Below are 11,974 nucleotides of genomic sequence, written 5' to 3'. Positions count from 1 at the left end.
CTCAGCTTATTTGAACCCAGTATACCTTCAAGAGAGGAAGTCCTACTCCGATATGAATCAAATAGAGATTTATTGAGCAAGTACTATGATAGGCGGAGTGTGGGCTACGCGAAGTTGGTATGTTGCGGAAACATATTCGTCCAGATATCTCAGGTCTCTCGAAAATCACCAGGGTTACAAGTATTGTGGCAGGTCTGCAGCCCCTAGTCTCCCTGCAGCTCATTCATATCCGAGCTTTCTCCTTTCCAGTCCCGAGACCATTGTGAGTCCGTATCAAATTAAAAGCATCTGCCTCATGCTTGCACACTTGCATGCTCAATGGACCGCTCACCTGCTTGAGCCAATAAGACCGCCCGCAATCGAAGAGCCAGTTGCGTGTCCCCACTTGAATCAACTCAGCAAGAAAGCACTGCGGTGTGCTGCGATCTTCGGTGAAGATGATCTTTGGGAACTCTCGCTGGACTTCAGGCGTGGCATTTTCATGGCCCAGTCGAAAAACCTCGTCGAAGGTGATCGGGTGATAGAGCTGAGAACCGACCTGGACAATGCCCGTCGTTCGTGCTGCTGCGTGTAATAGACACGCGTTTGCTACGAGGTCCACGGGAATCTCGTCGAGGATATTGGTGCCTGTTTGATAGCCTCTGGTGGCATGCCAAACCTGTGTGGTGCCTCGATCGGAGAACCAGAGCCTAGTAAACTTGGTGAGAGGCGTGGAGTCCTCCGATCCATATAGCGAGTAGGGGTGTCTAAACGCAGGACCGAAGATTGTTGGCCGTAGCAGTAGAACTGGAAGAAGTGGGAAGCGGCTGAGTAGTAGACGTTCCATGAGATGCTTGGCTTGGGTGTAGGTAGACGAGAATTTGCCCGCGTGCGGTGAAGTGTCCAGCGTCAACATGGATGCCAGCTCTTGCTCCGGATTTTCTTCGCCTCCCAATTGATATATCCGCTCTAAAACTGGGCCATCCGGAAGATGGCTATTGACGTATGAGGTAGATATCTGGACGAGGATTTTCAGTCGCCGGAACCCAGAGGCAATCCGGGCCATTTCCAGCGCAGGGAGGCAATTGCTTTCCAGAGCATCACGAATGGGACCTTCAAGCTTGATCTTGGCTGCTGTATGAATAACCAGCGTCACCTGGTCTTGAAGCCGTCCAAGGACATTGGATTCAATGCCAAAGTCCGCCGTTTTCATGTCGCCAATCACAAACTCGACTTTCTTCGTGGCTAAAATAGCCTGTGCATGATTTGGCATCGATTCTTTCAATTTTCCAATGGCTCGCTGGGAGTTCCCTCTAACCAAGACGAAAATCTTCCGAGTCGGCAGTTGCAAAGCTAGCTTGTACAGGAGACAACCTCCTAAGCACCCAGTACCTCCGGTGAGGAAGACTGTATGGCCCTCGAATATCTTTCCATATCCTCCCCGCACGACTTCGTCGGCATCTGGTGATTTTGCGGTCGAAGCTGATGACATTGAATAGGCTGAGCAAGAGATTCGGGTGTGAAGTGTAGCTAAGGTCTCTATAGAAGAAATATCTGTAGAAGAATGATACAAGAATTGGCTGCGGGTGCGGTAATGTCGGAAGGTATACAGAATGTCGTAGCATCTTTCATTAAAATTTGGAAGTCAAATGGTTGGTAGGACAGGACTTAATGTCCCTCTTACATTTGTACAGTCTTGGATCTTGGAGGTTACTTTTCTGGAGGTGCAGGCCAACAAGTTGGCTAGGAGCTTCGATTTGACTGACAAGGCTGGTAACCTCCAGGAATATGGAATGGGGGCTTCGCTCTTGTCAGAAGAACATAATAGCCCGGAGGTATACCTGGACTTTCGCGCCATGTGCTGCCGAGGTTCAATGTAATTGTGTGACCTGAAGGAGTATCGTGTTGTAGTTCCTAGAGATCTGGCTCAAGGGACACAGACAGAGCTGCACTCCATTTGTCTGAGAAATGTAGAGCTCGGAGCAAGCATATCCATTCAGGACAGCCCATACCTGATAAACGGGTCGTACAAGTCTCACCCTTGAAGGATTGCAAGATAGATTTCGCCTACATGTGATGCGAGAAAGAACTGGATTTCGTAATTGAATCATTGAAGTATATGCCTTCCACCTTCGATGAACGGCGTGGAGAAAACTATGTGCTGTTGATTGGTGGAATTCTTCGGCGAACCAATCCAATCCTATCTGTACAAGAGAGATATAGACACCGGCCGGGGCAAAAGCGATATCAAACGCACCGTAAATCCTGGGTCCCTTTTCAAAGTGGTTGATCACCAATCAAAAGCCCTTGCTTCCACCACTACACCAGCAGCGTGCATCTCCGTCACGCTCAACCTGGACGAGAGTATCCATGTTTTTCTCTCGGAGGAAGTCGACGGTCCGTTGACGTACTTCTTCCAGATCTGCGCCCCGAGAAGCGATGACGTGCATCACTCCGAAAATGTTCTGGGTTTTTTTCTCATGCGCATGATCGTGACCGTGATCGTGGCGATGGTCATGGTCATGGGTACGATCGTGGCCGTGGTGCTGCTCATGATCATGACCATGATGGTGTTGGCTATGACTATGATCACGGTGATGCTCACAACCCCCATGGCTGGAATGGTCATGGGAATGGGTATGCCCGGAGGACACCGCTCCTGTATCATCGAGCCAGAATTTAGGCACCGTATAACTAACCACGCCTCTTAAAGTACTGACTCCCGCTAGTGTTTCCCGAAGAGTGTATTCAGTGTCGGCTGGCAGAGTGAGTAGCAATGTCTTGGCCGTGCTGCCAACTAAAGGAACGGCCGAGGCGAAGATCAATATGGCAATGAAGCATGATGCCAATGGGTCGTAACCAGCCCAACCGGAGTAATGGACGAGAATGGTTGAAATGACGACTGCCACTGAACCAAGTGTATCGGCAAGAATGTGCAAAAAGATGCCGTGCATGTTCTCATTGCCATGAGAATGATCATGACCATGATCATGGCCGTGATGAGCATGACCATGCTCGAAGCTGAAGATTCCGACCAAGTTGACTGCAAGGCCAGCAATGCTGACGATCAATAGCTCACCTAGACGATGCATCTCACTCCCCGATGAGAGCCGTTCCACCGCTTCGTAAATGATCTCCACGCTGATAATCCTACACGTTGTTAAATTTTGCCCTTGCCCACCGCTTTGACAACACTCACATGAGGAAAATCCCATTGGCAAATCCTGACAAAGTATCAACTTTGCCATAGCCGTAGGGGAATCGGGCGTTTGGGGGCCACTTGCTCATGACTGCGGCACATAGACCAACGACAAGCGCAAGACAATCGAAAAACATGTGAATACTGTCACTAAGCAGTCCCAGTGATCCAGTCAGGAATCCATATGACAATTGAACAAGCATAAAAGTGAAATTCAGGCTGCAAAACATTAGCAGTAGTTCAAAAGTGATGGCTTTTTATGCTTCATAACTCACCACATAAAGTAGAAGATGCTACGAGAATCCTTCTCCTTGAGAATGCTGTACAGCAACGGATATGGTTCGCTTTGATGGAGAAGCCACTTTGATACTCGGGAGGATTCCGAGGTAGTGTGTGAATGTGAATGGCTGTGCGTGTGATTATGCGCATGCGTATCCAGATGCAAATGAATATCATCCCTTCGAGAGGCGAAGAAAGAGGCTGTAGCCAAGATACCCCGTGTGGCATAAGACATGAGCAAGTCATCCTGGGTATGTGGGGAACAAAGAAAAGCTGCAGCTCCGGCGCAAATTGCAAGCCCGGTCTTTTTGGAAGAGCGGAGGCTGGGGGGCAGGGAAATCATGAGAGAAGTAGCAAAGATACTCATAGGAATAAGGAGGTACATGAGCTCCGAGACGCTGAAGACAAATGCTCGGTTGAAAAATATGGTCAGAAGTGCAAGGGAGGACCCGGCTATAACGGCCAGTGGTGCATCAGTTGTGACCACAGCGGATGAGTGGCTCCGGTGTGAAACCTTGCTCTGTGCAGCAACGAGACCTGGTTCCGGAATAGGTCCATTGCGACGGAGGGATGGAAATGGGGGAGGAGCAACAAACACAGATCCTAATAGGGCAGTATATCCGATGGCTGGAGATACGTCCCAAGGATGGTTCAGCCCAAGAAAACTTGATATAATAACAACTACTAGCAGGGCAATCGATAGGATCTTTCGACTGTATTTCTCTTGAGTGTGTGAGGTCGAATTAATGATGGCTGGGAATCCTGATGCTGTCGCAAGGAGTAGTGAAAATGCAACCAAAAAGCCCCCGACCTTGAGTGCTGCAAATATTGGCAGTGCCACTGAGACAATTTGTGAAAGTGAGGCTTGAACACTCTTCACATTTAGTTTGGGCAAATTCACGGATGGGAGCGTGGAAGAGCCAGCCTTTTGGTAGTTGATCCGTAGTATTTGACCACAGCCAAAGAGGATGAGAGTGGTCGCTGTCAAAAGGCAGGTCTTTTGACCAACTTGTCCGTTAGGAATACTCGCTGTTGCACCAGGTATACCTTCGGTGGACAGCTTTTGTATTTGGGTGAACTGTCTCTGGTACCAAGAAAGCACCACCCACGGCAGCACGATGAGTGTACTAGTCAAAATCTCGTGGCTGTGATTGTGGTCAGCTTGTACTTGTCAATCACACTCTAGCGCACATACGTCTTCTCTGAACTATAGTTTGCTTGTATAGTAGTATCCGTAGATAAAATTCCATAAACGCCGTTCGAGTCTTTCAAATGGTGGTCATCTAGCCCATCATGGTGAAGAGATGACACACTATGGTTATGATTGTGGTGTGCATTGGAGTGCGAGTGCGAGTGCGAGTGCGAGTGCGCATTGTGAGTGTGACTCGATGCTTGATGTGTATGTTCATATGAATAACTCGAGTTCACAGCATTGATTGATTCCAGGTGTTCAGGAAGGCTGGCATTGGCTGCCTGTGAGAGGGGAGGCGGAGGTTGCGCCCAGCGGTTGGATCGAGAGTGGCCACGGCTGCGACTGTGACCATGATTATGATTGTGTCCATTAGAGGGTGGTGTGAGATCCACGCTCAGCGACGGTGCCCCCGTCGACATGGTCTTCAGATGCTGACGACACGCCCAGCTGGAAAGACCAGGAAACAGGATAGGAGATGGGGCACTTGCCAAGATATCGAGGGTGGAGCGGGCGATAGCTCAGATTAGCGGGCAGGTTGTCAGTAGATATAGCATTGCGGAATAACCCTGGAGGGTAATAAAGCAAAGTAACTAATATAATTGGGGAAAGTAAGCGCCAGTACAGGCTCAAACAGATTGCCACTTGTCTCCGGGGAAAACGGGAAAACCCCGTCTTCCCAAGGTTCTCATAAGGGGAATCACGTGAAAGCTTATCAGATTACGTATCAAATATTTTGACACTCGTGGACTTTGACGAAACATTCCCACTGTTGATATTTCACTTTAAACTACTAAAACGGTTGTTTAATTCTCTATCGGCTGTTGACAAGATTGAAAGCTGATCAATACCATGACCGACATAATTGAAGTGCCATTGCCATCATGATCGAGACTCTTCTCAGCATAGTGTTCTGCCTGTCTAGCGCCCTCACTGTGTTGATCTTGTTACTCCCTTCGCAATATCAGCCAGAACAAGTAGGATCTCCTCCAAGATCCCATGACACAAAAAGGCCTAGGACATGTGTTCAAATTCTTGTTCTTGGCGACATTGGCCGAAGCCCGCGTATGCAGTATCATGCGTTGAGCATTGCGAAACATGGCGGGGAGGTGGTAATTATTGGGTATAATGGTTAGTGTGAACTTCTTGACTGAGAGTGTAAGATATGATCGCTAACTACAATTTACAAAACAGAATCCGATCCTCATCCTGATATAATATCTAACCCCAACATCTCGATTGTTCCGCTTCGTCCGCATCCCGCCCTCCTACAGACCAGTAACAAGCTGCTATTTACCATTTACGGGCCCTTGAAGGTGTTATTCCAGATTGCTTGTCTCTGGAAGTGTCTCGCATATACTACAAAACCGTCCCGGTGGCTTTTGGTTCAGGTATGTTTGTGAAAAGGAGGCTCCTCAATCCTTATTTGAAGTGCTGACTCGCTCTTGCGACGTTAAAAAGAACCCGCCTTCCATTCCTACATTGGCTGTAGCTTCCATTGTTTGTTTCTTGCGGCAAACAAGGCTGATCATTGATTGGCATAATTTTGGGTATTCCATACTCGCGTTGAAACTCGGCCAAACCCATCCGTTGGTGAAAATGTCGACATGGTATGAGAAGGTATTTTGCAAATCCGCATCGGCTCATTTGTGTGTGACCAATGCCATGGCATCCGTTCTCAAGAAGGATTTCAACCTTCCCACCCCTGTCCTGCCATTGCACGATCGCCCTGCCAGTCACTTCCATCCTATCCTCGATCCCAATGCACGGACGGATTTCCTCACAACTCTACCAAAAACCAAAGAATTCCATTCCTCTTTGAAAGCAGGGACTCTCCGGGTTCTGGTCAGTTCAACGTCATGGACAGCGGATGAGGATTTCTCGGTTCTTATCGATGCCCTTCTTCGGTACTCTAAACTGGCCACTACAGTGCAGCCTCACCTTCCCGAGGTTCTGGCCATAATAACAGGGAAGGGCCCACAAAAAGAAATGTATTTGAAACAGATTGCTGCTCTGGAAAAGTCTAGCAAGCTACAGAAAGTCACAATTCGAACTGCCTGGCTGAGTGTACCAGAATATGCCCGGCTATTGGCATCCGCATCTCTAGGGGTCAGTCTGCATACTAGCAGCAGTGGGGTAGATCTCCCCATGAAGGTTGTAGATATGTTCGGGGCTGGTCTTCCTGTTGTGGGATGGGACCGTTTCGAAGCATGGCCCGAGTTGGTCACTGAGGGCGTCAATGGGTTGGGCTTTGGAAGCTCGGACGAGTTGGCTGAGCACCTGGTCGACCTTTTCGGCGAGAACGACAAATTAGAGAGTCTTCGCCTAGGTGCCCAAAAAGAAAGCTCTCGGAGATGGGACGATGAATGGAATCCTATTGCGGGGTCCCTTATTGGGCTGACATAGATAGCTCTCTGTAATAATATGAATATGAATATGATTATGATTATGTGTTGGAATCATTACGTGGCATTTTCATATCACATTTTCGGGCAAATATCTCCTTTTTGCAGCCGCTAGCCAGGAAGGAATCATTGCAAATCCTATTCGAGGACGTCTAGTAACTGGCCTGGAATTTGGCTGCGCAGTCCAAGCAGATATCAAACGTCTCAAAGAGAGCGTCGAATGTTCGACCTTGCTTCCCTCCACGCATGCACGCCACGTGTTCTTCATCAAGAGCTTCTTTGCGACAGACAAAACAATACTTGGACATCCCAGGTTCTTGAATTGCAAGGAAGGACAATCCACATCGTTCTATACTCATGTAAAAGGTCAATATGTTACTAACACATTTAACGCTTAAGTGACTTACCCCAAACATGGCCATTGGCGCACTGAGCCAACTGGGCCGAGGGCCACCCAATTCCCGCATCACAAACTTCGCACTTCTCGTAGATATGACCGCCTGGGCCAGTAATTTGATCCGTAGTCCTCGCAGGTATCGGGGTAGGATTGCTGTTGCATTTGGAAATCTCATCGCTCAGGTCCGCACCTGTTACTACTGCTAGACGCTCTAGAGACCGCCGAGTGTGAAGTCGAAGCGACTTGTCCTTTTCACCCACAATGGCACGACAGGCCACGGCATAAATCAGGCGTTGGCTCTCCGGGTCAGGTTCAATATTGCCGTCGCCACCGGGTAGCACGAAATGTATTACTTCTCCTGTCTGGTTGTGGTTGGAAGTTTGACCATCGGGAAGGTGCGCCGCAAATAGGGGTTGAGTGTCTGTCGTATGTTCACTCTCCTCCGAAAAGACAATCATAGACCTGTCGTCTGAGGTGATGCGATACTCGATCATGTCCGTGGGATGTGAAGTGAAGATAGTCGCAGTCATGTTGCGATAGGCTGCGAGTCCCCAGATCCTTGAGACTGACATACCTCCTAAGTCATACTCCAAGTCATAGTCATCCTGGAACTCTTCAACCATGCGTTTCCATTTTGGCTGTTGCAGAGCACTATCACTTTGAAGTTGGTGAAATTCTGCAGCTAAGCCAATTCCGCCGAGTGTACCTATGTGGAGCTTGCATGTATCGCTTTGTTCATTCATTGAAGTGAGCATTGCTATTGCGGGTCAGCAGTGCTAAAAGGGCTTTGTAGATTTTGCATAACATACCAGAGATCGGCTCCAGGTGCCTTGCTCGGTGGCCCTTGTTATCGTCGGTTTCTAGCTCATAGATCGGGTAATGACGGTATTCGAAGGCGTTAGAATTGGTAACGCTACCCATGTACGTAGCGTAGGGCATGGATATGGCGATGAAACCTGCCATGGCACCCACTACCAATCCAATGGTTGTGGATGATTTCTATTAGGTTTTCATTAGCGAAACTGCCCATGTTAGCACAGGTATAAGAGATCGAGCATACGGTATGGAGCCATCTAAGCGGGCCAGTGATGTTGTGATATGCCCATTTCTGATCCAACTGGTCCAAAGGATGCTCTATCAAATCTGTAACTAGCATGTACTGTTGTGAGGTCTCCCCAGGCGTGCTTCCGAGAGTGACTTCGAGTTTCATTAGCCGAAGCTGCGTTCCGCACACTGCAGCTATCATGGCGACTGCGCAGCCAAAGTTGCCTGGGCTCGTCGCAGCTGAAATCTGCCACGGGCCACAGGAAAGTGTAGTAGTACGTTCTCTCTCTTTGATTGCCTTCTCAAAGAGTGATCCAGAGCATAACAGATTGTTCTTTGTTTCCAGGGGATTTAAAGGGTGGATTGCCAGAATCTGAAGATCATAGGGCTTGGAAGGGCTATTCGTTGGGTCTGATCTGCGGACTTGCACTAGCATGACTTCATTGAGATCGTTCACAACTGTTAAAAGTGGGATTCCCCAGCGACTTTCATGCGAATGTAGAAAGGAAGACCCGGTGATAGGTGTTGAAGGCTTCAAAGTTTCACACCAGGTAAAAGATCGAATGTTAACTTTCCGAAAGCCATGGCTATTTGGGTCCTGTGATGGTTGCAGCTGTGACCAAAATACATGATTGATGACCGCAACCCTAGTCCATTGCCTCTTAAGGCCAATGGGCTCCCAGAGGGACAGTACCAAATTCGACGTCAGCACGGCTAGGACACTACGTCGATATTTGCCTAATCCTGCTGGCGACCAAGCAAGACCAACGACATTGCTTTCCGAAAGGTCTGCAGCGACAGAAAAATCATCTCGATTTCCCGGAAGGTAGTTCGGCCATTCAAAGTTTGTAAACAAGTTGGCTCTAACACGAGTCATGTGCCAATCTTGGGTTGAGTTGGGGGCAGAATCCTCATCCCTGCCATTTTTTGGTGTCTGTCAAAATGTCAGATACATTCAAGCTCATTGGATAACTAGATACACACCAGGATTTGGAAGTATTCACCGGCAGCGATAGCAAGCTCGCCGTCCGGGGACCAAGAAATGGCGTCATGGCAGGATGGAGATAATGATAGAGCCACAGGGTTCAACATGGTGTCAGACATCAGATCTTTGCCGTGCCAGCATTCTTGGTAAATAAATGGTTTGCGAGGTAGAATATGAAGATATATGAAGAAGAGAAGCCAGAGATCTGCTTTTGTTTGGGTCGCATTCTGCTGGTTTGATTCCTGAGAAATCAGGCGTCGACGACGAAAGACCATGTTAACTACCTAAGAGTACTCCCATGATCACTTCAAATTGGGAAACGGGCGATTAACAAGAATAAATATATTGAAGACGACACAAGCAGAGAAAGAAAGTTGGATTAATGGCTTTATGGAGATATCTGATAGATCTAGGACAGGAAGATGAGAAAAGAGATCAAGAGAGCCATGCATAGTACATATCAATGTAGAGAAGGCCCGGAAAAGAACGGGCGAATGGTTTATACATGAAAGGGCCTGGAAAGTACCAGGTGAATAAATAGGATTTTGGCCAATCTGATGTTCCAAATCGCAGGAAAGCTACACTTCTGCGCTATACGGGATGATATCCAAGCTTGGATTGTTCATTTGAGGGTATCAGTCATAACTTGCCAGCGACGACACTGCACAATTTTCGGTGAAATCAATACACCCGATCCAGTCTCTGCACAACCATCGCAGTCGCAGCACCGCCGCCGTTGCAGATCGCAGCCACTCCATACTCGCCGGGCTGCAATTGGTGGAGCAAGGTGACGAGGATACGCGAGCCTGAGCTGCCCAGCGCGTGGCCGAGAGAGATGGCGCCTCCAAGCATGTTGACTTTGGCGTTTTGCAAACCGAGAATCTATATGAGTTAGAGCTGATTTCGAAGCTGGACAAACACGGCACTGACCTTTTCATTGGCTTTGATGACGGCCGCAAAAGCCTCGTTGAATTCCCATACCGCCACTTGGTCCTTGGTAATACCGGCACGCTCCAGCGCAATCGGAACTGCTTTAGCAGGGGCCACTGGGAAGTCAACAGGGTCGATTGCGGCATCGGCTGTAGAAACGATACGGGCCAAGACACGGCTGCCAAGGCCATATTTGCGAGCAATATCCTTGTTACCCAAAATCAGAGCAGATGCTCCGTCATTCATGGTAGATGCGTTGCCCGCGGTCACTGTACCAGTTCCATCGCGTAGGAAGGCGGGCTTTAGGCTCTTCAACTTATCGGCACGCAAATTTTCGAAGCCCTCATCCCGCTCGATAACGGTATCTCCTTTCTTACCTTTTACAGTAACCGCCGCAATTTCATCGGCGAACTTGCTCTCCTTCCATGCCTGCTGGGCCCGCTCGTATGATTGGATAGCATATAAATCCTGGTCCTCCCGCGAGATGTTATAGTTTTTCGCAGTCTGTTCTGCGCAGATACCCATGTGGAACTTGTTGTAAACGTCCCATAGACCATCCTTGATGAGACCATCCTCAAGCTTGATCTCACCAAAGGGGGGTAATTGGCTGGCACGTGCCAGATAATAGGGGACGCGAGTCATGTTCTCCATACCACCGGCCACCTGGGCCTCTGCCAAGCCCAGTTGAATATTTTGTGCAGCAAGTGCCACAGCCTTCAAGCCAGAAGCGCAGACCTTGTTGATAGTTGTAGCTTCGACGGTGGAAGGGAGACCGGCAAAAATAGACGCTTGACGGGCAGGCGCCTGGCCTACTGAGCCCTGCAAAACATTTCCCATATACACATCCGTAATCTTCTCAACAGGTACCTTGGACTTAGCTAGGGCGGATTTAATTGCAACAGCGCCGAGCTCAGGTGCTGATACGGAAGCAAAAGAACCATTGAACTGGGCAACCCGAAGTTAGTGAACTGCTCCTCAGAATATTTCTTCACGTTCACATACCTTTGCTGTTGGTGTTCGAGACGCACTCAAAATGTAAGCTTCCTGAATCTCCTTGCATGTCGGGCGTGCGGAGCTGAACTGTCGCTGGGTGCGGAATGCGGGGAAGGCCCGCTTGGGGAGACGAGCAGACACGCCTAGGGAAATCATGATTTGTTTAAGATAGTGTGAGTGACAAGTTGACAGTATTGAAGCATGGAAGGGTTACGAGAGGAGAGAATCAAGAAAAGCTGAGGGATGTTCTTGCATGTGCATGCCGGAATTCAACCGCCCGTACAACCGCCTATAACCGCCACTCCGCTTGAACCGAGGTTCCCAAGGCGGTCGCCGTGAGGGCCCCGGGGCTATCCATGGATGACATAATACTTGCTGAGTCAACCTTGGAAGAGCTCCCCGGAGATTTAATTCTAGCCTATTTTGGTTGGTTTCTCCATTGAGATATTTCCTCCGATCTTCCCCTCCATCGCTTCGCTGCGTATCGCCTACCGTATCAATGACCTTTCGGGTTCCCTCTCCTCACCCTTTCCTTTCTTTTTCTTTCTACCCGGACTTTCTTTAAAAGTCCTGA

The 11,974-nt window shown here is 48.8% G+C and overlaps 5 protein-coding genes across 5 annotated transcripts; 1 reads left to right on the top strand and 4 right to left on the bottom strand.

Annotated features, from left to right (window-relative positions):
• Positions 1-223: 223 nt before the first annotated feature.
• On the bottom strand, positions 224-1,471 carry N7537_007334 (uncharacterized protein; the record flags this gene model as incomplete). Its single annotated transcript, XM_056898391.1, has 1 exon — positions 224-1,471. The coding sequence occupies one exon, from the start codon at positions 1,469-1,471 to the stop codon at positions 224-226; it is 1,248 nt and encodes a 415-aa protein (XP_056750467.1).
• Positions 1,472-2,276: 805 nt separating this feature from the next.
• Positions 2,277-5,068, bottom strand: N7537_007333 (metal cation transporter MSC2; the record flags this gene model as incomplete). The annotated part of the gene is made up of 4 exons (XM_056898390.1): positions 2,277-3,129; positions 3,179-3,397; positions 3,454-4,602; positions 4,653-5,068. The coding sequence occupies 4 exons, from the start codon at positions 5,066-5,068 to the stop codon at positions 2,277-2,279; spliced, it is 2,637 nt and encodes an 878-aa protein (XP_056750466.1).
• A 462-nt stretch (positions 5,069-5,530) lies between these two features.
• On the top strand, positions 5,531-7,052 carry N7537_007332 (chitobiosyldiphosphodolichol beta-1,4 mannosyltransferase; the record flags this gene model as incomplete). The annotated part of the gene is made up of 3 exons (XM_056898389.1): positions 5,531-5,777; positions 5,841-6,037; positions 6,108-7,052. The coding sequence occupies 3 exons, from the start codon at positions 5,531-5,533 to the stop codon at positions 7,050-7,052; spliced, it is 1,389 nt and encodes a 462-aa protein (XP_056750465.1).
• Positions 7,053-7,203: 151 nt separating this feature from the next.
• Positions 7,204-9,584, bottom strand: N7537_007331 (uncharacterized protein; the record flags this gene model as incomplete). The annotated part of the gene is made up of 5 exons (XM_056898388.1): positions 7,204-7,400; positions 7,459-8,205; positions 8,258-8,447; positions 8,509-9,426; positions 9,477-9,584. The coding sequence occupies 5 exons, from the start codon at positions 9,582-9,584 to the stop codon at positions 7,204-7,206; spliced, it is 2,160 nt and encodes a 719-aa protein (XP_056750464.1).
• Positions 9,585-10,158: 574 nt separating this feature from the next.
• Positions 10,159-11,556, bottom strand: N7537_007330 (thiolase family protein; the record flags this gene model as incomplete). The annotated part of the gene is made up of 3 exons (XM_056898387.1): positions 10,159-10,359; positions 10,408-11,352; positions 11,410-11,556. The coding sequence occupies 3 exons, from the start codon at positions 11,554-11,556 to the stop codon at positions 10,159-10,161; spliced, it is 1,293 nt and encodes a 430-aa protein (XP_056750463.1).
• Between the last annotated feature and the right edge of the window lie 418 nt (positions 11,557-11,974).

This window comes from Penicillium hordei (assembly GCF_028827395.1).
Source record: "Penicillium hordei strain IBT 12815 chromosome Unknown utg000004l_segment0_segment0, whole genome shotgun sequence".
Taxonomy (NCBI): domain Eukaryota; kingdom Fungi; phylum Ascomycota; class Eurotiomycetes; order Eurotiales; family Aspergillaceae; genus Penicillium; species Penicillium hordei.
This window is presented reverse-complemented; position numbering and strand designations above follow the sequence as displayed.